General features: G+C 41.8%; 3 protein-coding genes across 3 annotated transcripts; 1 reads left to right on the top strand and 2 right to left on the bottom strand.

Annotated features, from left to right (window-relative positions):
• Positions 1–562: 562 nt before the first annotated feature.
• Positions 563–2,864, top strand: akr1a1a (aldo-keto reductase family 1, member A1a (aldehyde reductase)). The gene is made up of 8 exons (XM_069682994.1): positions 563–643; positions 748–867; positions 1,364–1,515; positions 1,596–1,791; positions 1,874–1,923; positions 2,012–2,161; positions 2,259–2,418; positions 2,799–2,864. The coding sequence occupies exons 1-8, from the start codon at positions 563–565 to the stop codon at positions 2,862–2,864; spliced, it is 975 nt and encodes a 324-aa protein (XP_069539095.1).
• A 1,001-nt stretch (positions 2,865–3,865) lies between these two features.
• On the bottom strand, positions 3,866–11,944 carry vcp (valosin containing protein). Its single transcript, XM_069682670.1, has 17 exons — positions 11,810–11,944; positions 10,145–10,256; positions 9,825–9,997; positions 9,608–9,750; positions 9,339–9,469; positions 9,116–9,247; positions 8,561–8,663; positions 7,873–8,006; positions 7,570–7,705; positions 6,711–6,823; positions 6,352–6,516; positions 6,143–6,265; positions 5,840–6,052; positions 5,414–5,722; positions 4,915–5,070; positions 4,660–4,814; positions 3,866–4,426 (listed from the first exon to the last, which is right to left on the bottom strand). The coding sequence occupies exons 1-17, from the start codon at positions 11,824–11,826 to the stop codon at positions 4,321–4,323; spliced, it is 2,421 nt and encodes an 806-aa protein (XP_069538771.1). The 5' UTR covers positions 11,827–11,944; the 3' UTR covers positions 3,866–4,320.
• A 477-nt stretch (positions 11,945–12,421) lies between these two features.
• On the bottom strand, positions 12,422–18,737 carry fancg (FA complementation group G). Its single transcript, XM_069683479.1, has 14 exons — positions 18,643–18,737; positions 17,895–17,991; positions 17,670–17,795; positions 17,392–17,561; positions 16,022–16,175; positions 15,485–15,615; positions 15,215–15,361; positions 14,911–15,071; positions 14,706–14,772; positions 14,263–14,573; positions 14,151–14,191; positions 13,840–14,013; positions 13,578–13,692; positions 12,422–12,581 (listed from the first exon to the last, which is right to left on the bottom strand). The coding sequence occupies exons 1-14, from the start codon at positions 18,721–18,723 to the stop codon at positions 12,482–12,484; spliced, it is 1,875 nt and encodes a 624-aa protein (XP_069539580.1). The 5' UTR covers positions 18,724–18,737; the 3' UTR covers positions 12,422–12,481.
• Positions 18,738–20,075: the final 1,338 nt, after the last annotated feature.

The following is a 20,075-nucleotide window of genomic DNA, read 5'->3' as shown; positions in this document are numbered from 1 at the left end:
CTGGCATTAGGCCGGGTTCACAGAGGGTTTAAAGTTCTGCTGAAACACTTTGAGCTCGGAGGGCGAAGAAGTGACAAAAGCAAAAGCAGGAAGCAGGTCACCAAACTACTTGTTTTTTGGTTTGCATGCAGGCTGAAGTTTCCTTAAATAAGGGAACTTAACTAAATAACTTAAATATATGCTTATTTTTTTTCCTGACTGACCAAGTGGAGTTCCCTGATTTATTGCCGATGTTACCACAGCACAGAAATCTTTTACTGAAGACAGAACAATCTTCTTGTTCCTCATTTAAAGTAATTTTTTCTCCATTTTATTCCTCTTCCCCTTGTTTTTGACAGCTAACTTTTTGCAGCATTTATAATGGCCACTGCTTTGTTAAGAGGACACACAGCCTCTGCTGTAGTGCAGGAGTTAATGAATTCAGATGCGAGTGTGAATCATTAACTGAGCATTGGGACTTAGTCACGATGACTGCGTCCGCTCCTATAGGAGTCTACATGTGAACACCTCACACACTCCTCTGTCACTGTTGCTTCCTCCATCAGGGCCTTAGAGCTGAATCATGAGCTCCTTCGTGACTCTCTCCACCGGGCAGAGGATGCCCGTGGTCGGACTGGGCACATGGAAGAGCGCTCCAGGACAGGTAGAATTATAAACCCCGAAAAAGGCTTTCTTTGTTTAGACCAACATGTGTGGAAATTGTCAAATGCTAAATATAAAGGTCGTGTCTGAACCATGTGTTGTCAGGTGAAGCAGGCAGTGCTGGCAGCTTTGGACTGTGGGTACAGACACGTCGACTGTGCTGCTGCGTACAGCAATGAGAAGGAGGTGGGGGAGGCTCTGGCTGACAGGGTCGGGCCTGGGAAGGTGAGAAACTGGTTCAGCCTGAATTAAACAGATTTTGAGTTTTTTCTGGAGCTCAGAGACAACAGATGACAAAACATCTCAACTTCAGATCCACCGAATTTCCTTTTTCTGGTTCTTTCAACTCCATCACCCGTTTTTTAATCAGTAGATGTAGTCTGCTCAGTGGTTCAAACTCCTTCATCCTGAGCATTTTACAGTTGCGTGACAGCTGAGTAAACATCAGTTATAAAAGAAGACTTTTATAGATAAAAGCTCCAGAATAAGTGGACCTTGAGTTAGGATTTGACTGTGATTTGTCAGCAACAAGTCTGCCAACATGAGAGTCAAACCTTGTGGGGTCAGGGGTCAAAGCTGCTTTTAGAGTGGAGCTGTTGCATCTCCACAAAAGAGTCTTATAACAACTATTCCCTGATAATTGACGTACCTCAAACTACCTTTAATTTTGAGGTATTTGAAGCGTGACTTATTTGTATAGATATAATTCTTTTCCCTCCAGGCTCTGAATCGAGAGGAGGTGTTTATAACATCCAAACTGTGGAACACCAAACATGACCCAGAGGACGTCGAGGAGGCGTGCAGGACCAGTCTTGCCCACCTGGGTCTCTCCTACCTGGACCTGTACCTCATGCACTGGCCCATGGCATTTCAGTGAGCGGCTCCACAGTAAACTGACATTTTCTCTCGTGGTTGTGTATCGTGTGGATTACATGAGTGTGTGGATGTTTCAGGCGGGGGAAGGAGCTGATGCCTCGACGACCAGATGGAAGTATTTGTTACTCCGACACACACTACAGAGACACCTGGGCAGCCATGGAGAGCCTGGTGGACAAAGGTCTCGTCAGAGCTATCGGACTGTCCAACTTTAATGCCAGGCAGACTGATGACATCATCAGCATGGCCAGACATAAACCTGTGGTTAACCAGGTACAATGAGCAAGAGTAAATGCATGTAATGTGCCAGAAACAGGCTCAAAGAGGGTCTAATTTTGTGATTTCTGTGCCTCAGGTGGAATGCCATCCTTATTTGTCTCAGGCAGATCTCCTGTCTCACTGTCGGTCAGTTTCATTGCTACAAAAATGTATCATCTTTGAAGTCGACCATCTCTCCATTGTCTCTTTTTTAATGTCTATACCTCCTCCTCAGGTCAGTGGCGGTGTGTGTGACGGCCTACAGCCCTCTGGGCAGCGGGGACAGACCCTGGGCCTCTCCTGATGAACCCAGTCTGCTGCAGGATCCTCGACTGGGAGCCATCGCACAGAGATACCAGAAGACAGCTGCACAGGTCATACTCAGGTGAGATACAAAACCTTCCTCAACTTCAAACTAAGAATCAGAACCAAACTCTGACCTCTTAGACAGCTGCTTAAACTTTATGAGGTTCTTCCCGCAGGTGGCACGTTCAGAGGGGGGTCGTGTGTATCCCTAAAAGCGTGACACCCTCCAGAATCAAACAGAACCTGCATGTGTTTGACTTCTGCCTGTCAGAGGACGACATGAAGCTGATCGAATCCTTCAGCCGCAACGAGCGCTTTATCGTCCCAGCAGTCGAGGTGAGTCACCGAGCCTGCGACAGATTTTAAACAGAACGCCTCCTAAGCAGAGCCCATATAATACCAATGACCTTTGCTTGTATAGAGAACATACAGCAGAGTCCACATTTAGACTCACTGATGACACCACATGGCTGAAACATCAGCCTGTTTTAGATCTCCATCCATCTCTCATATGCTCATGGGATATTCTTTCTTGGAGAGTTAGACTGTAGGAATTTGAGTCAAACGTCCTGACTCATGTAGCTTTATGGTGTAATCAAAGCCATATATACACACATATATATATACATATATATATATAATTAAAAAAATGTACATCTAATTATTTTTTAATAATTTATTTTATTTTTATTTAATTATTTTTCTCTTCTTTACAGAGGAATGGCAAAAGAGTGTGGAGAGATGCAGAACATCCTCATTTCCCCTTCCTCGATCCATACTGAGTGTTCACACAAGGAATGCAATAGATTTATAGATGGTCACTTAAGATGAAGAAATGTCTCAACTACATCTAGATATTAAAATTGATTTAACTTTCTTTATTGAATAAATTACTTTATTGTAAAAATATGAGTGACTCAATTTGTCAAGAAAACTGCTCGTTTCTCAGTCACCTCTTTATTGAAATTGAGGTGAAGGAAACACAAGGTGATTTTTAATTTTCACTGCCAGAGTGACACTCTGTGGTCAATGACAGAACTGCCTGTTGGCTCACTGTTGGCAGCTTTGATCACATTTAAAAAGCACTTTCCTTCGATTAAACACTCTTAATGGTAAATCTACCCCGAGTCACCGCAGCAGCATTACTATTAGAGATTAAACTTTCAGTCAACCCAACTAAACAAAGAATTATCCTTTAAAGACCTGTTCAATGTCAGGCAAAATAAAGCTATTGTGAAAATACCAAAGTTTTTTGCATGCTCCCTCTCCTTGACATGAAAAAAACACTGTCTGCAACACTACTTATAAAGTCTCTCTAGACTTCTCCCGATAAAGTAGGGATGTAGCGATTCAGAAAATCAGGGCAATAAAAATATGTATAACCTTTATAATTAGACTTATAGAGCCTTTCCAGGGACCCAAGGCCGCTTTACAGAGTAAATAATGAACAGAACAAAACATCGATTTTTAAAACTATTTTGCTGATGCTTTTTTCAATAACTGTCATTTCTGTAATTATTGATGCCCTTGTCTGGATAAGGGGCATGCGCCGGCTTGCCACCTTATTTGCAGATGGGCCGATGTCTGTCAACACAGCCGATATCAGCCGATTACGATGTTCACCCAATGCATCGATGCATGCTTACAATAAAAGTGTAATTTACCATATTAATTTGCTCTAAATTAACTTAACTGGGTATTTACAGTAGTAAGATGTATGAAAGTAAAGTTCTGAATGTTTAATAATTCTGCCGCAATAAAGAAGTTTCAAACAGACGCTGAGTAACACTTCCATTTCGTGAGTTTTTATTTTCAACAACATAACCTTGACAAATTTGTAATACATTATATGCTACTGTTTATTTAAAAAAAAAAAAAGAGGAAGTCATTAGCAATATGTTTTTTTCTTTTCTTTCTTATAGTCTAGCATAGAATCCCGTCACTAAAGCCATTCATGTTGGTTGTGATATACTGAGAATGAGGCCACTCAACAACGCCCCCCACCCCCTCCCTCCCTCCCCCCAATCAGCAACAGTCACTCACCTTCCAGTTCCAACATCCCCTTACCCCCACCCACATCAAAGCCAGGGCAAACCAAGCGGCTACATGCTTTCTCCGAGGGAAGTCATACAAAAAAAAGGAACACATGAAAGAAGCACAAAGTCCTAAAAATGTGGAATCTGGTGAGAATTTGTACAGGTGTGATCCCGGTACTGACCACCGTGGGGCAGTGTGTATTTATCCGTAAAGGTCATCATCCGCTTCTTCGTTGAACACCGGACCGCTGCCGGTTCCTCCTGAGCCGTGGCTGGGACCGCTGCCGCCTGCAGCACTGGAGGGAAACCTGAAACACAAAGAGGAAAGTAAATTACATCATCATTTTTAAACATGCAGCTGATGACCAAACAGCTCTAATTTAACTCTGCTGCTAAGCCTCTGCTCAGGTAAGTAGCCATACAGGAGTAGAGAAGAGGAGTAAGAAATCTGCAGAAAGAACGATGCTACTTTTATGATGTCACGTCACAAGGAATAACTACAGAGCTACTAACGCTTATACAACAAGTCAGTACAACGTACCTGAAGCTGCCAAAGCCACGGCTCTGCTGCAGTGTCTGAGCAAACATCTCATATTTGCGAATGTCATTATCGCTGACGGAGCGACGAGCGAATCGCATTGCCTCCTCAAAGTGGTCCTTCCTGATCTCTGGAACAGGATCATCCTCCTCCACCTCCTGCGGAATAACAAGACGAGAGTGTTCTTTACATGCTGCACAACTGAAGCAGTGTGCCGTGACATGAGGAGGTGAACAAGAGGACAGAAGCAGCACTGACCATAGCTGACGGGTTGGTCTGCCTCTCCCTCTCTCTGCGGATCTCGTTCTCGATGCTCTCCCTGATCGCCAGCTTACACGCCCGCTGGCAGATCTCTGTAAGATCGGCTCCGGAGAAGCCGTTGGTCATCTTTGCCAGGAAGTCCAAGTCCACATCCTTTTCACAAACAAATCACACAATATACATTTATTTTTTATCATACAGGTTTAGATACTTGCACAATTTGATTCTCTTATGGAACAATTCTGATTTTATTGATCAGAATAAATCTTTTTCTTCCTTGCATCATGCCTCTATAGCGGTTCTTAAAGCTTTATGAAGTAAACCTGACATTTAACATTGACTGGGTGTTATATAATATGTTCATTGAAGTTGCGACGTGGCAGCACAGAGAGAAATCTTAATTCTATAGACAGTATTTAAAAAGACACAAAAGGCCTGTCCTGCAAACAAACTATCATCTTAGCCTGTTGGTGAAAGTTAGCAGCAGTGCGTTCACCTTGCTGATGGGGCTCTTGCGGAGGTTGGCTTTGAGGATGCTCATCCTGCTCTTCTCGTCGGGCAGGGGGATGTAGATGAGCTGATCCAGACGGCCGGGTCTCAGGATGGCAGGGTCGATGATGTCTGGTCTGTTTGTGGCTCCGATGATGAAGACGTTCTTCTTGCTTGACATTCCGTCCATCTCGGTCAGGATCTGGTTGATGACACGGTCGGCTGCTCCGCCACCATCTCCCACGTTACCGCCACGAGCCTTGGCTATGGAGTCCAGCTCATCAAAGAAGAGAACGCAGGGGGCAGCTTGACGAGCCTAAAAACAACAGACACAACGTCTTACAACAGTGTACAAATTAAGTATGTACAGTGGAATTAGCTGCAAACACTGAAGCATGTCGTTTTGCAGATTAAATTAACAATATTAACTTACCTTGTCAAAGATCTCTCTGACGTTGGCCTCAGACTCTCCAAACCACATGGTGAGCAGCTCAGGTCCTTTGATGGAGATGAAGTTTGCCTGGCACTCGTTGGCGATGGCTTTGGCCAGCAGAGTCTTACCACAACCAGGGGGACCATAGAACAGCACACCCTTGGATGGGGTCATGCCAAACTTGAGGAACTTGTCTGGGTGCTCCACTGGGTACTGGATTCAAGTAGAGGGGAAAAACATCAGGTGAGAGCATATTCTAATACCCTTTTAAATAAAGATGTTACTTCTGGATGAGCTTCATACCTGCACCAACTCCTGCAGCTCCCTCTTGACATCATCCAGACCTCCGATGTCCTCCCAGGTGATGTTGGGAACCTCCACAACTGTCTCCCTCAGTGCAGATGGGTTGCTCTGGCTCAGGGCCCACTGCAGGACAGCGTTGAGCACATTAGTAACCAGCTCAGAAAGTCATTATAAAACAACAAACAAAAAGACCGCAAAATAGCCGTTACCTTGAAGTCATCCATGGTGACAGCAAGTGAGTTCATGACTTCAGCATCAATGGTCTCATCCTCAAGGTCGATGAGGTCCATCTTCTTCCTGATGGCCTGCAGGGCAGCTTCAGAGCAGAGAGCAGCCAGATCTGCACCCACATGTCCATGGGTCTCATTGGCTACCTACAGAAAGATACACAGATAATACAATAATAAGTTCCTGTCCAGTAACACACACAATACACCTTCATTAGGTGTTACTATTACTACTTAATAGGACGTGTGAATAACTTTGTTGTTTTACTTTGAAGTAACACAGTGCTACCCTGTTTTACGCTGTGTCACCTGATTACAGGAAAATAATAATGTGCACTGACCTGTTCCAAATCAACATCGTCAGCCAGTTTCATGTTCTTGGTGTGAATCTGGAGAATCTCCAGTCTGCCAGTAGCGTCAGGGATGCCAATGTCCACTTCCCTATCGAAACGCCCTGGAGGTGTTGTGATTTAAACACACGTGTTAGTTCCCATGAAACAGATGGAGTGTAAGACGCATACCAGACACGCCTCAAGACAATTAAAGGACACCGCATGCAAGAAACTTATATCTGGAGGCAATGAGTTTCATATGCAAGAACCTAAAATTTATAAAGCACCTGTATTTAAAGAATAAGCAAGATTTAACTCAGACCCTTTATCAAAGATGGAAAAAAAACATCATCTAACCCCTTTAATGTGCAGAATCCAAACAGTGAACTGCAGAGCCCACAAAATAAACAGCAGTTTTAAATCAATGATATATCAACGCTTTAGTGAGCCATGCAAGCAGAGCAGCTTTAGATGCAAGATTTTGGGTCTACTATAGTGACATGCATTCAGTATAAATCTCTGCTAAAGTGATGCTGATGGTTGGAATAACACTTTGGTCAACCTAAGACGATTTTGTAGCTCTTCCAACTTAACAGTAGATCACAAGACTTGGAAACAGCACTACATTCAATGCAAAGCTATTCAACACGAACATATCAACAATGCTTTACTGATCTCTAATGCTGGTGTAGACTACAAACACTGATGGGTCAAACATAAAATAAACAATGGCAAACACAGTATAATGAATATAACATTTCTTTGATAATGAGTGTGATTTGTTTGTTTAACATTTGACTACTTTATGCATTCATTTGCACTTGATGCTCCAAGTTACCACTTCAGTAACTAAACACAGACAACTTACCAAATCTCCTGAGAGCCGGGTCGATGCTGTTAGGTCTGTTGGTAGCAGCCATGACGATGACATGAGCTCTCTGTTTCAGGCCGTCCATAAGAGTGAGCAGCTGGGAAACAATGCGCCTCTCCACCTCTCCATGAGTCTGCAAATAAACAAACATTGTTGTTATTCAATTCACTTTTTAAACTGTATCCAGATATTACCGTCTTGTCCAAGGTCTGTAAACTGATAGCCCTTCTAAATGCATTTCAAAACAGACACTGTACTTTCATTCGACTATCCTCTTAGTGTTTCCCTTTTCCTGCTCACCTTCTCTCTCTTAGGAGCGATTGCGTCAAGCTCATCGATAAAGATGATGGCAGGAGCGTTCTTCTCTGCCTCCTCGAAGGCCTTTCTCAGGTTACTCTCGCTCTCTCCTGCCAGCTTACTCATGATCTCAGGACCTAAAATGGAGAGTCAAACATTTTGTTTCAGAGGGAACCATAACCTCACGGATGTGCTATATTCAAACAATGACATGCACTATATTCAAAGAATGAGAAAAATAACAATATATAACTCTTGTAAAAGATAAAAAACTCTCGTTTATCCGAGACATAATTCAATAAAGTACACGCATGGCAAAACTACAAGTTAAATAGAGTGTTAACCAAGCAAACAGATTGTCCTAACTGAATTCTTCATCGAGGAGATGAGGCAGGCTTAAAAACATGCAAGCGGCACCCCTGTTGCTAGCTGAAAAGACGTATGCTTTTATAAGGCTATGCTATTTATCCTTGGAACATTCGGGAAAGATACATGGAAACAATCTGATCTAAAGTGATGCATATAAATTACTTCATTAAATTACTATCCAAGCAACCAATGACATGATACCATTAAACACCTGAACAGCAACTACAAGGCAACACTGTCAGAGAGACCAACTCTGAATAATCATAAAATGGCCCTTACTAGGAATGTGTGTAAAATGATGAATATAAATAAGAATTCACACCATTAATCAGGAAGAAGAAAGCTCCAGTTTCATTGGCTACGGCTCTCGCAATCAAGGTCTTTCCAGTTCCAGGAGGTCCATACAGCAGGATTCCACGTGGGGGCTGAAACAAGAGAATATGTTTTAGTCAAAATGTACTTATCTTACAAATGCTTTTAACTTTAAAATAATAATTTCTTCACACATTGACTCAGCCATGACTTGATGACGATGTCATTGTGCCAACAGAAAGTTAAACATGACAAAGTGTGGCAAACAACATAAGCCTACATATAATGAGGTATAGCCTATACTCTTGTGATGAAACAAATAAACTGTATAGCAGACACAAAACAGCCTCCTACACATTTGCTGCCTAACAGCAATTTCTTGCAATGTTTGGTCATTTGTAAACAAGCATGATTGCAAATCAGCCCATTTGTTTAAAAATGAAGATGGGTGAATTTATTTTAAAGAATTTTAACTTTTTGTATTTAAAGTTACATAGACTCACTTTAAATGATACAATAAATGCCAAATGAGTTTGCTCGTCCCTCCATACAGAGTGTGCCTTACCTTGACCCCTATGGCCTTGAACAGTGCAGGGTGTCTCAGAGGCAGCTCGACCATCTCTTTAATCTGAGCCAACTGCTTCCTCACTCCTCCAATGTCATCATATCCCACCTCGTTCAGGGACTCTTCCTCATCCTGTGTGTTGACAAACAAGATGTTGAATGTTTTAATACAGTTTGTTTCTGGTTAGTGTTCTGGTGTGTGTGCCTGTGTCTCAATAACGCACCTCTCTCCTGATTGGCTCTCCCTCACAGTGGATGACTGTATCAGGAGCAACAATGCAGTATGGAGAGGGGTCAGTTTCTACCACCTTGAACTCCACAGCACGCATGCCTCCTCTAACCAGGAAAATATCACCTTCACAAGGTAAAAGAAAATAATTTTCATTTTACAGCACTTGAATTGTATACACTATTAAAATATTTGATATATCAAAGATTTGATCAGCCAGGCAGATTACAATCTTAGTCCCGGACAATGGAAATGTGTACTCACCTTTGCGGATTGGCCTGTAAGCCTCCAGAAAGTATGGCTTTAGATAGACCTCAAACAGGTTGCCAGTAATTCCCTCTACTGTGTCATCAATTGGGAGGACGTGGATCCTCTTTCCGTACTTCACATCGGGACATGGCTGAATGCTGAAAGACACATTAGAGTTAACACCACCTTCTTGTTTTAACAGAGACAGAATTAGATGTTGTGCTTTTCCCACCTGATGACATCACCCAGTCGGACCCTCAGATTGTTGCGGACCACCCTGTTCATGCGGACCTTTTCATCTGAACAGGTATCATCAGACAGCACAATGCAGACAGTCTCCCTCCTCTTCTTTCCCTTCATCAGCACTGTGTCTCCACGGAAGAGCTGCAGCTCGTCCATCTTGGTCTTAAGAGACATTGCAAATCTTCATGTTATTACTTTGTTTACCCTTAATTAAAAACATGTATCTTTATCAGTAGATCAGATGTTTTGGATATTATTTTTCATCGGGATGATTTCAAAGTACATGCAGAAAACTTTGTGAAGATCTACCTGAGAGAGGGAGACCACGCTGTTGTCTTCATTGATGGATTCATCAACAATCAGTCTGTTGGGTCTGTTCTTCTGTTTCAGAATTGCAGTGGCTAGATCATCATTTTTGGATCTACAATGAGAAACAGATAAAACGGGTTGTAGGTCAAAAGAAATACATCTAGTGCAAAGGTGTCATGTCTTATCTCTGTATTTTTTTATAAATATATACCCATCTAGAAATCAGAATAGATATGTAGATGGATGGACTTTATTGATCCCAAACTGGGAAATTGTTGCGTTACAGCAGCAGGTTATCAAAGCGAATACAGCACAGGAGAAAATAAATAAGTAAAAATAACCTTAACACGAGAAGAAAGGAATACATTTCCAACAGCTATAATAGACAATAGCCTCAGCTCTATTGATCGAAAAATATAAACTAACATATCTTAAATATAAGAAATTCAAATCTGCTTTTAAACTATGAGCCATTAGGTAACTCATACACCATTTTACATACGTGTCCTATTGTCTAAAAAAGTAACAGTTACTCCAGGCATACATAAAGCTCTAACCGTACGTGTAAACAGGTCCTTTACACAACTCGCTAATCAACGTTAGCTACAATGTCTCCTGACTTGAACGCTGCCCATGGATAACACACTCGATTATACGTTAATTCAAAATAAAGTAAAAAAAACTAATCAGCAGTTAACGTTTAGCTTCAAAAAGCCCCAACATTCCAGCAAAATCCATGACCGGTTTTGTAGTTTTCCTTTCATATTGTTAGCATGCTATTGCTAGCCTGTTAGCTAACTGACTGGCGACCAAGCGAGCCCAGATGACACAGCAAAAGAATTAGAAAAAACTTTGTTAGCCAGCTCGGTTCCACCACAGAAGGGCTGACGTTACAACTCTATAGGGACTTTTAATATTTTTACCACCAATGTGACCTTTAGCATGAGCATGACGTGGAAATGTGTTATTTCGCTGTTTAGCTAATAGCGGAAAAGAGCCTAAGTAATGTGTCGATCATTCAAAATGAATAGCCGAACCCTGTTAGCATGCTAGCTGGTGCACTGTGTACAGCTCGCCATGAAGTTAGCATTAGGATGACTGACGTTAGCTACATTGAAACCGTTAGCTCATTACCAACTTGAAGGGCAATTAGTGACTAGATGTTTAATAACTGCGTTTACAATTTCAAGCCAATTATAACAAACAGGCCATTAGTCCGTGGCTAGGCCAACTTGTCGGTGTGATGGTGGATGGTTTTGGCCTTGACACTGTTGCTAAGCTAACGTTAGCATTCAAACACGACAGCAATGACTGCGCTTTGTCAAGTCGCTGTCACACAGCTGGCTAACTCAACACCAGTAACAGACCAACGACAAACGAGTGGATGGCAACACATTAACAACTGTCAATACTCCATCCGAATAATACCCAGCTGTCAGTGGATTTGATATATTAGGTTATCCAACCAACGGACAAATAGTGCGGAGGCTGAACTACCTGACCCCATTAGCTCTCCTGCTAGCAAACTCAGTAATGTATTAGCAATCAAGCTAACTTCAATAAACTAACGTATTCTGAGCTGGCGTTGGCCATTTAAATGACATTCGCTGATAGCCATTGTGTAGAAAACAACACTCTAATAGGTGTGAAAATGTTTCTACTTACTCCCCTCCCGAAGCCATGGTCGTCCTCCTGGATTACTAATAATAAATAAGGAAATTCTAGCTATATGTTTGAGAGGCTTAACCGGTTCTCGATACTCGACGTTCTCTGTGATTTCACACGAAAAAACAGCCGTTTCCGTGCTCCTCTTTACTGTTATACCAAGAGCTGGATGCATCGGTCACTCTGATTGGCTGGAGGCTGCGCATCAACTACCGGAACCAATGAGAGAACATAAAGTCTGACGTCAACGTGAATATTGCGAAAATTTGGCCAGTTACAAAGGAGTGGGGCGTTTCTATTTTCATCAACTTCTCTCTTATTGGTCATTGAAGCCCGTCACCGAACTTCTGTCATCCAATTAATGTGTACCGCGTTGATATTGAAGAGCAGAACAGAAATCGGTCTTTTACTCTTGACAATAACAGCATGGAGATAAACAACAGTGCAAATTACTGTATGCGTTTTTTGTTCAATGAATCGTCTAAGATGAAGCATTAACTCATGTCTATCTTCCCAAGTAGTATGTAAAGTGCTTTATCTTGAAAAGCATAACCAAATATTGAAGTATCAGTCGGAAGTTCTTTTCAAAGATCTTTTATTTAACTGTTCAGCAGATACATGGTTGTCGTGGGTATGGGTTTCAGTTCACAGGCCAGAGAAAGTTGATCCTGTTCAGTAAGTGATAGGTCCAAGTTCCTTTATTCTGTGGCGCAGCGCTGTGGAGTCCAACAAAGGGCCAGTCTGAGGTTCATGTAGATACACAGAGAGACTCCTGCAACAAGGAGGCATCCTTATAGAGCAACAATAGACTGATTAAACTACCCCGAGGTTTAAGTAATTTTCCCAGAAAAATGTGTTTGTATATGGTACACTATATTCAATGTGTGTCTAGATCTAACCAGTTGAAGTTGTTATATACACTTTAACAGCACTGTCGATTTGATTTTAGCTTCCCTGTTTACATTTAAGCTATGTGTGGGGGAAACGTGTCCTCTGCTGAAGACAGTCAATATACACACATGTAAAAAAGTTGTCCCTTATAGATGCATTGCATAAGGTGCAAACTAACAATTGAAATCATTCAAGTTTTTATATTTTAATAATGTGTCAGTAATTTACCAATCTATACCATGGACTGTGGTGACCACTTGAAATGTTACATTTCTCATGGTTGGGCCATATACATCCACTTGACAATGTTAAAGGTCTGTTTATTTTATGTTACCTTTTACAGCATACGTACAACAATTGTTTGTGCCTTATAGTTTTGCTTTAATTTGAAATGGCAGAAAATTGTGGATGGCATCAGTGTGCACTTTGAATAAAAACCATTATGATTGGTTAGAGATGCTTCTGTGTTCACATCAATCAACACATTCCATCATCACATGAGGGGCTGGGTAACAATATTTTATACTTATAAGGATCAACCTAAGCAATCCAGAATGAAGTAGTATCTTAACAGCTCTCATCAAATTCTACTTGTAGCAGATCCTCCTTATAGCAGGATATGTGAAGTCAAGCACTGAGTATATGACAGAGTTGTCAGTAAATCCTCTACTGCTATCATGAACACTTTAATGACACTAGTTTTAGTGTCCTGATCTCCTCTACATGTGGCATGTACAATCAAATCCCACTACCCCACACTGATGCATTAAGAGCTGTACACAGATGAACTGTGGCACACACTAAATGACAAACTCACAGTATAAAACACAATCTTAGCAAATACAGTGAATATACTGTAAGAATGACAGCATCTTACTCTTCCGAGGATTGTGTAGTTAAGCTCCAGGTTTTTTCCCAACAAGCTGCTGCCTCTGATCTCCTGCCAAGCCTCCATAGGACTTCCCCACACCACAGCCCTGCACCACTACACTCTAAAATAGAGGACAGACAGCATCATGACATATAACAAAAGGACACATCAATCTAGAGTAATGTCACTACAGTATTGTCCTTGCAGCAGTGCTTAAGCAACAATCTTATCTTTATATATCATTAAGTTACAGCTTTTGTGTGCATACCTGGGAGGGCCTGCAGGCTGAGCTGGAGGTCTCTAAGGGCCTCTCTCAGCTGGTCTGTCTGGCTGAAGCTGATGCCACGACCAGCTAGTGAAAGACCCTTTAACCTCTGAAGAATACACAGATCTGATCCCTGCTTACAAACCATATCTGCACTGGGGACCTGTGGCTGGAGACCTGTAATTTAACAATCAAAGATAAAACCTTATTTATACAGTCTATGGATAACACACACAACAAAATAGTAGCTGTAAGATGCATAAAAAAGAGCTACTTCACTGCAAAGCATAAAAAAACATCACAAAAATACCCACCTCTCTTTTTAAAGCGTACCCTCACCAGCAGGTTGATACACCTGTAATGCAAAGAACAATCTCATGTGTTTGTTTATTATCCTAGAAATGTAAATAAAGTTATGTGACAGACCTTGTGTAGTGTGTCACAGCTTGTTTCCAGTCTTTAAGGTGAGAGTGGCAGTGACCCTGGAGGAGGTAGGCAGCCCCGGCCCACAGCAGCATCTCCCCCCTGTCCTCACCCTCTGCACCCCCTCTGCTCTCAGCCTCACACTTCTCCGGCTCTTCCAACACAACCCTCTCCGGCAGCAGCGCCAGTGTAGTGCTGATGACTTCATCACACAGCGCCATGCAATCAGCGGGCCGTTGGGCCATGAGCAAGGCAGCTCCGGCCTCGAGGTAAAGCTCTGGTAACCTGGGGAGGGGCAGGGCCTCAACCTGCACCTGAGACAGACATACAGCACATAGATGTCAATCAAAATGTTCAAATACATTATGACTTCACAGAGATTAGTGTGAAGTACGCAAAAATATAAATCCAAAGCTCTTTGCTCAGAGCTCAAAGGTCAGTCTTACTGCATGTTGGTTTTCTGAGTGGAGCGAAGCCAGCAGGTCCAAATAATACTCCACGCCCTCTGACACCCTAAAGAAACAGCAACCACACCCATTAAACAACCACAGTGAGAACAAGGAGTCTCTTATTGTCTTCTGCATCTACATTTTCTAGATTTAACTAAGGCCAGATGCTAGTAAAAAAAGAGCTCTGTTCAGGTCTTCTCACCTCCCATGGAGCACACACTTCAGGGCCAGACTGTGAAGGACAGAGAGGGTAGAGGGAACTGAGAGCAGCCTGCTCAGTGATTGGCTACGGAGCATTAAAGACGGGGAGAGGAGATGAGTACCAGGCAGAGCAGGCTCTGTGGCACAGGGCAACATCAAAGTCTGTGGCACAAGAGAGGTTTCATGTTTCAGTACGCAGGCCTACACTAACATGAATAGGTGTAATGTCTCTACATCTACAAGACAAACATTATACAGACACTTTGTATCTTTTTCTGCTTCCCCTGTATGCTTGTGTTACTCACTGAGTGCAGCAGGCTGAGAGCTTGTATCTCAGCCTGTGTGTTGCCCAGCTGTCTGTAGATGAGCATGCTCTGGTACAGAGCACATGTACACTGTGAGTCTGTCTCTAGTGCTTTCCTGTAACACTGCAATGCCATCTGGGGGCGACTCTAGAGACAAATGTAAATACAACCTTGCTGTAACTGCATACAAATGCACAAAGCTCTTTTTATGCATGCATGCTGCATGCTCATTTTCTGTTTGTATGTGTTGACCCTCTCTGTGTTTGTTACCATATGGGAGAGGCAGGAGCCTGACAGGAGGTGCGTGTGTGCCACTAGAGTTCTGGGAGCAGGCAGGGAGGAAGCTGTCTGCAGGTCAGACAGTGCTTCTGTACTCTGACCTTCACTCAACCTTTCTGCACCTTAATGAAACATACAGAGCACAGGATCAATTACTCAATACTACAAACACAGGGAGTCTATTAATAAATTACTGTCATAAACCTTTGTGTTCAGCTTAAAGAAATATTTCTATATGACATTTTCTTGGACTTTGGACAAACTCAATCATATTGGCCCAAAATGTACTTCTATTTAAAAAGTCAACTCTGAGTATCAGCTTTCAAACACATGGCCGAACACATCAGCTGGATTCAGATTGTCTGCCCCTGCCCTCTTTTGACAATAAGATGAAACATTTGTGTCGATACCACAGTGCAGCAATCACGACATTAACACATTGCTGAAGCTACATACAATATTTTAGTAAGGTTACAATAAACTGTATAATGTCCTTAGACATGTATTAAAAGACCTGACGTTTCTTACCTTGTGCAATGAGAGTGCAGATATGCAGTAATTCAGAGAGACGTCTCGGGTCCATCATGAGTAGTGGAATAGCAGAGGACTTTCCCCCCGCCTTATTCCTCCTGTCATCCTCAAGTCCAGTAGAAAGTGCCTCAACCAGAGAGAAGAGCTCATCCTGCATCACGGGACAATGACACTCAGTTGTAGTGTTTTTTTTCCTGATACTGTCATGTTCACATAACAGATACTGCTTCCTTGTTTTTATTTTTAGCATTATAATAATTAGTATTAGTATCACCATTATGGGGGCAGCTATATGTGTATAGCATTGTAGTCCAAGACGAATTTCCCAACAGGGACAATAAAGTATAAAGTATGTAAAATTCAAGGTCAGGCCTGTACTATCCTGAAGTTGGGAACTGGAACCAGTAGCATGCATGCAAGGAAACATTTTTTATTATAGATATATTAGATTTTATTAGGCATAGCCTTTATTTGACAGGACAGCTAAAGATAGACAGGAAATTCAGGGATGAGAGTGCGGGGATGACATGCACCAAGGGGCCAAGGGCTGGTGTTTAAGAGAGGACATGTTGCATGCTCTACCAACTGAGCTACCCTGTGCCCTGCACATAAACATTTTAATTTTTGTGGGCAGAGAGGAAAGAAAGAAAGAAAAAGGAAATTGTACTCTTTAGAATTGTTTTTAAAAAGTTAGCATTATTTTCACAGTTGTTATTGTTTTTATTATTGTTGCTGTCTCCCTCTGTATCTGTCAGAATTTCTCCCTCTCTAATTCTCTATTTTTTTCTCTTCTTACCAAAACCATCAAGCCAGATACACCTACAGTCCGGTTCTGCTCTGGGTTTCTGCCTTTTTTTGTGTGCCATTGTCGCCTTGTGCTCTCCAATGTTGGATTTACTTGGGTCTCTGTAAATAATATTGTAACTATGATCTGGAGCTGCTCTACATGTAAAGTGTCATGAGATAACTTTTGTTTTGATTTGCCGCTTTACAAATTAATTGACTGGTCGATTGATGTTGATGTTATTCTTTCTAACTCAGACCCAACAAAGAAGAAACTACAAAAATAATTATTTCCTCAGTGGGCTCAGAGAACAAATCCAACAGTTGATAGTTGGTAGGAGGCAACACAACAAGCAACATGAAGAGTATGATAGCTTTTGATTTCTTTAAAAGGGCTAATTTCCATATGACATAACCTTCTGGTTGGCTAAATTATAAACAAACAGCCGTGGATTTTAGTTTACACTAGAAGCTGGAACACAGCTAACTTTTTATCCCAAACAAACTTGGCTAAATGCATAGATATTCCTTCAAAAAACACTTTACTTCTTAGGTGATGATACAGCCCACAGAGAGATTCTCACCTTAAATTCCTGTATAGTGTTTAGCTGGCAGGTGGCCAGCCATACTGCCCACTGCAGACAGAGCAGGTTCAGCACACAGGAGTTTGCTTGATTTTCTACTGATTTGAAAACTGTTCTCCAAAACACAGGAGGGTCTGAAGCATCGTGATTATATCCGCTCATCTGTAGAGCTGTAGAGAACAAGAGCAGACTGTAAAAGTCAAAGTTGAGCAACCCTTTCAAATGTCATAAACTTTCTGCTTCTGTGGGTTTGATATCATTTCACAGGACGGGCCTACCTCTCTCTGTGGCTTGTGTGAGCAGAAGCTCGGCTTCTGAAAACTGAGACTGAGCAGTAGAGCACACACAGGCGTTGTACACCACTGTCAACTCCAACTGTGTGTGATCTGCAAGAGGAGGGATACCTGCAAGAGTGGGACATGGAGAAATAAATTGCATAAGGGTAAGAGCTTGTTTCAAGACTTCAGCAAATAAAGCTTTTTCATGTCTAGGAGATGTAACACCTTGTATTTTCCTTAAAAGTTTGTGAAACTCAGAGCAACACCATCTCAGATTGGTCTGGTTCTGGTCTGGGGTCGAGGCATCACCTCCTCCGTCTTGCTGTTGAGACAATAAAGTAAGTGACTTAAAGCAATTTAGATGTACAGAAAGTAGTATTTGCATTTTAAGCAACACTTTAATCAAGAAGGGATGTGGCACTTTTTGCTTCACTACAGTAATTACATATAATAAATTACCTCTCAAAAACGACTGTACAAACACAACATATTATCAGTTTTGTTTTAATGTATATAGATAACACTCCCAAACTGTTTATAAATTATATCAAATATGCTCCACCTTAACAAACCACAAAATTGAAATATTGATTGCATGTTAGTGCAGCTGTATATAGTAATTTAATAATAGGGGGGAAAACAGGAGCCACTGTGCATATTGAACTCCTCTTGATACTTTAAGAAGCCTACATTTTTCTGCCAATACTCCTGTATTTAAGTGAAGTAAAACTATATTGCATTTTATACATGGCATTTAGCTGTATGAGTCCGTCTTCAACTTCTGGTAATTAATCATTATTTGCCGTACGCCTATAAAAAACAATACTTTAAACACAAAGGTGGATGACGCTTTGTGTTTAGAGTTATGTGACAGAGTTATATAATGCTGAACTAACGTTATATCCCTTCATAATGTTGTAGAGGCGAACATTAAACGTTAGAAAGACCAAACAGTTAGCTGCTAACTACTTACCCTCCATTTGTTTACCAACTCGTTGTTTTCCTGGATCCATCTACCTAATAAACCAAGTTGTGGGTTCCTTTTATTCGACATTGCATCGCTATTTTATAGAAAGTTAGAGCTATTTGGTTTGAACTTTCCCTCGTTTGTCACAGGGAAGCTAACACAGGAAGTAAACATTAGTGAATGTATTGTTGCAGTGGGCTCTGCTGCCCCCTGTGGACTAAACAGGGTATAGCACATGCAGTACGCTAACTGTCCTGCAGATGGTGCTGCGACAGAGCCGAGTTCAGGTGTGTTCTGGAAACTTCAGTCATTAGAATTTTCGTATCAAACTGTGAGGCGCCTCTTCTGTTTGTTTTAGGTCATTAGCTTTATAACCCGCCTATTAAACACACAGACACGTAATGGGAAATGCTTAATGTATCCAGTTTGACTCATGCGTGATGGCTGTCTCCTTACAGAAATCAGCATATGCTACCATGAGTGCAACAAACAAATGCACACACTCACAGAAACACACACACATGCAGATCTAATGCACATAAACACTATCCAAGGCCTTAATTGGATTACAGCTGAGTCATCCTTGAGACTGCCAGAACAGCCATTTTTCTATTTGTCCCTCCCAAGGTGACCCCCTCTATTCTCACCCGGTCCACTCCTCTCCTGTCTTCTCATCCCTCCATCTGAGTCTCTGTCATCCCTTCATCAATGCATCATCTGGCTTCCTGTTGTCTGCAACCTTCATTGTCTGCCTTTAGCACAACCTCCCTGCTCCTCTTTTCTCTCATTGTCTCAGATCACAGAAAGCTCTAAATATAGGCTCCCACTATGGAAATAACAAGGGGAGCTCCTGACATCTATCCCCTGCACCATGTACACTCACATACACACCGAAAGATATATTTCCATCTTAATCCCCATGTCTTTTTTCTCCCTATAGCTGCATTCAGCTGTTTTGTGACATTTTCCTCTGTATCGATCCTGCTATTTTCTATCTCTCCGTCTAACTGCATCTTCTTTCTCTATCCATCCTTCCCTTCAAGGACAAGGTCATTACATGGCAGGAGCCTCCCGCCTCCTATTCTGCTGTCCCTCTCCCCATGTCATTCACATGGCAAGACCTCTAACTTAAATTAAATGGTATGTGTGAAGTTTTTACTGCGAGAAATCCACCCATTTCATCATTGAAGTGCAGATTGTGTTCTTTTGAGGGATTTGCCTGATCTGTTGTTATTCCTTTATGGTGTTCCCTCATTCATCATTTGGAAGTCGTGTTCGGCCTTGCATCTCATTTTGGCTAACAAGCAATAGTAGCATAAGAATAGGTTTCAACAATCACTCGTGATGATAATCCCAAAACTTGACCCCTAAAAATCTCCAGCAGGCTTATTCTAACACAGATTAAGAAAGTGTGAGTCTTTTTTTCTGTAGACTTCAGC

Source organism: Semicossyphus pulcher, unplaced genomic scaffold (genome assembly GCF_022749685.1).
Source record: "Semicossyphus pulcher isolate SPU_LCO1_2020_fin unplaced genomic scaffold, fSemPul1.0.p SCAF_6, whole genome shotgun sequence".
NCBI lineage: Eukaryota > Metazoa > Chordata > Actinopteri > Labriformes > Labridae > Semicossyphus > Semicossyphus pulcher.
Note: the sequence above shows the minus strand (reverse complement) of the source record. Positions and strands in the feature narration are given on the sequence as shown.

What these genes read in the sequence shown, in the direction of transcription:
- akr1a1a (XM_069682994.1), top strand. Translation starts at nt 563, where the DNA reads ATGAGCTCCTTCGTGACTCTCTCCACCGGGCAGAGGATGCCCGTGGTC. An exon ending in ACAGGGTCGGGCCTGGGAAG is followed by an intron (nt 868 to 1,363) that starts GTGAGAAACTGG and finishes TTTTCCCTCCAG; the next exon opens with GCTCTGAATCGAGAGGAGGT. An exon ending in CACTGGCCCATGGCATTTCA is followed by an intron (nt 1,516 to 1,595) that starts GTGAGCGGCTCC and finishes TGGATGTTTCAG; the next exon opens with GCGGGGGAAGGAGCTGATGC.
- vcp (XM_069682670.1), bottom strand. An exon ending in CGACTGGGTGATGTCATCAG is followed by an intron (nt 9,751 to 9,824) that starts GTGGGAAAAGCA and finishes TGTGTCTTTCAG; the next exon opens with CATTCAGCCATGTCCCGATG. An exon ending in CGTGGCTTTGGCAGCTTCAG is followed by an intron (nt 4,427 to 4,659) that starts GTACGTTGTACT and finishes TTTGTGTTTCAG; the next exon opens with GTTTCCCTCCAGTGCTGCAG.
- fancg (XM_069683479.1), bottom strand. Translation starts at nt 18,723, where the DNA reads ATGTCGAATAAAAGGAACCCACAACTTGGTTTATTAGGTAGATGGATC. An exon ending in CTGCACTCTCATTGCACAAG is followed by an intron (nt 15,616 to 16,021) that starts GTAAGAAACGTC and finishes TGTTTCATTAAG; the next exon opens with GTGCAGAAAGGTTGAGTGAA. An exon ending in AAGTGTGTGCTCCATGGGAG is followed by an intron (nt 14,773 to 14,910) that starts GTGAGAAGACCT and finishes CTGTTTCTTTAG; the next exon opens with GGTGTCAGAGGGCGTGGAGT.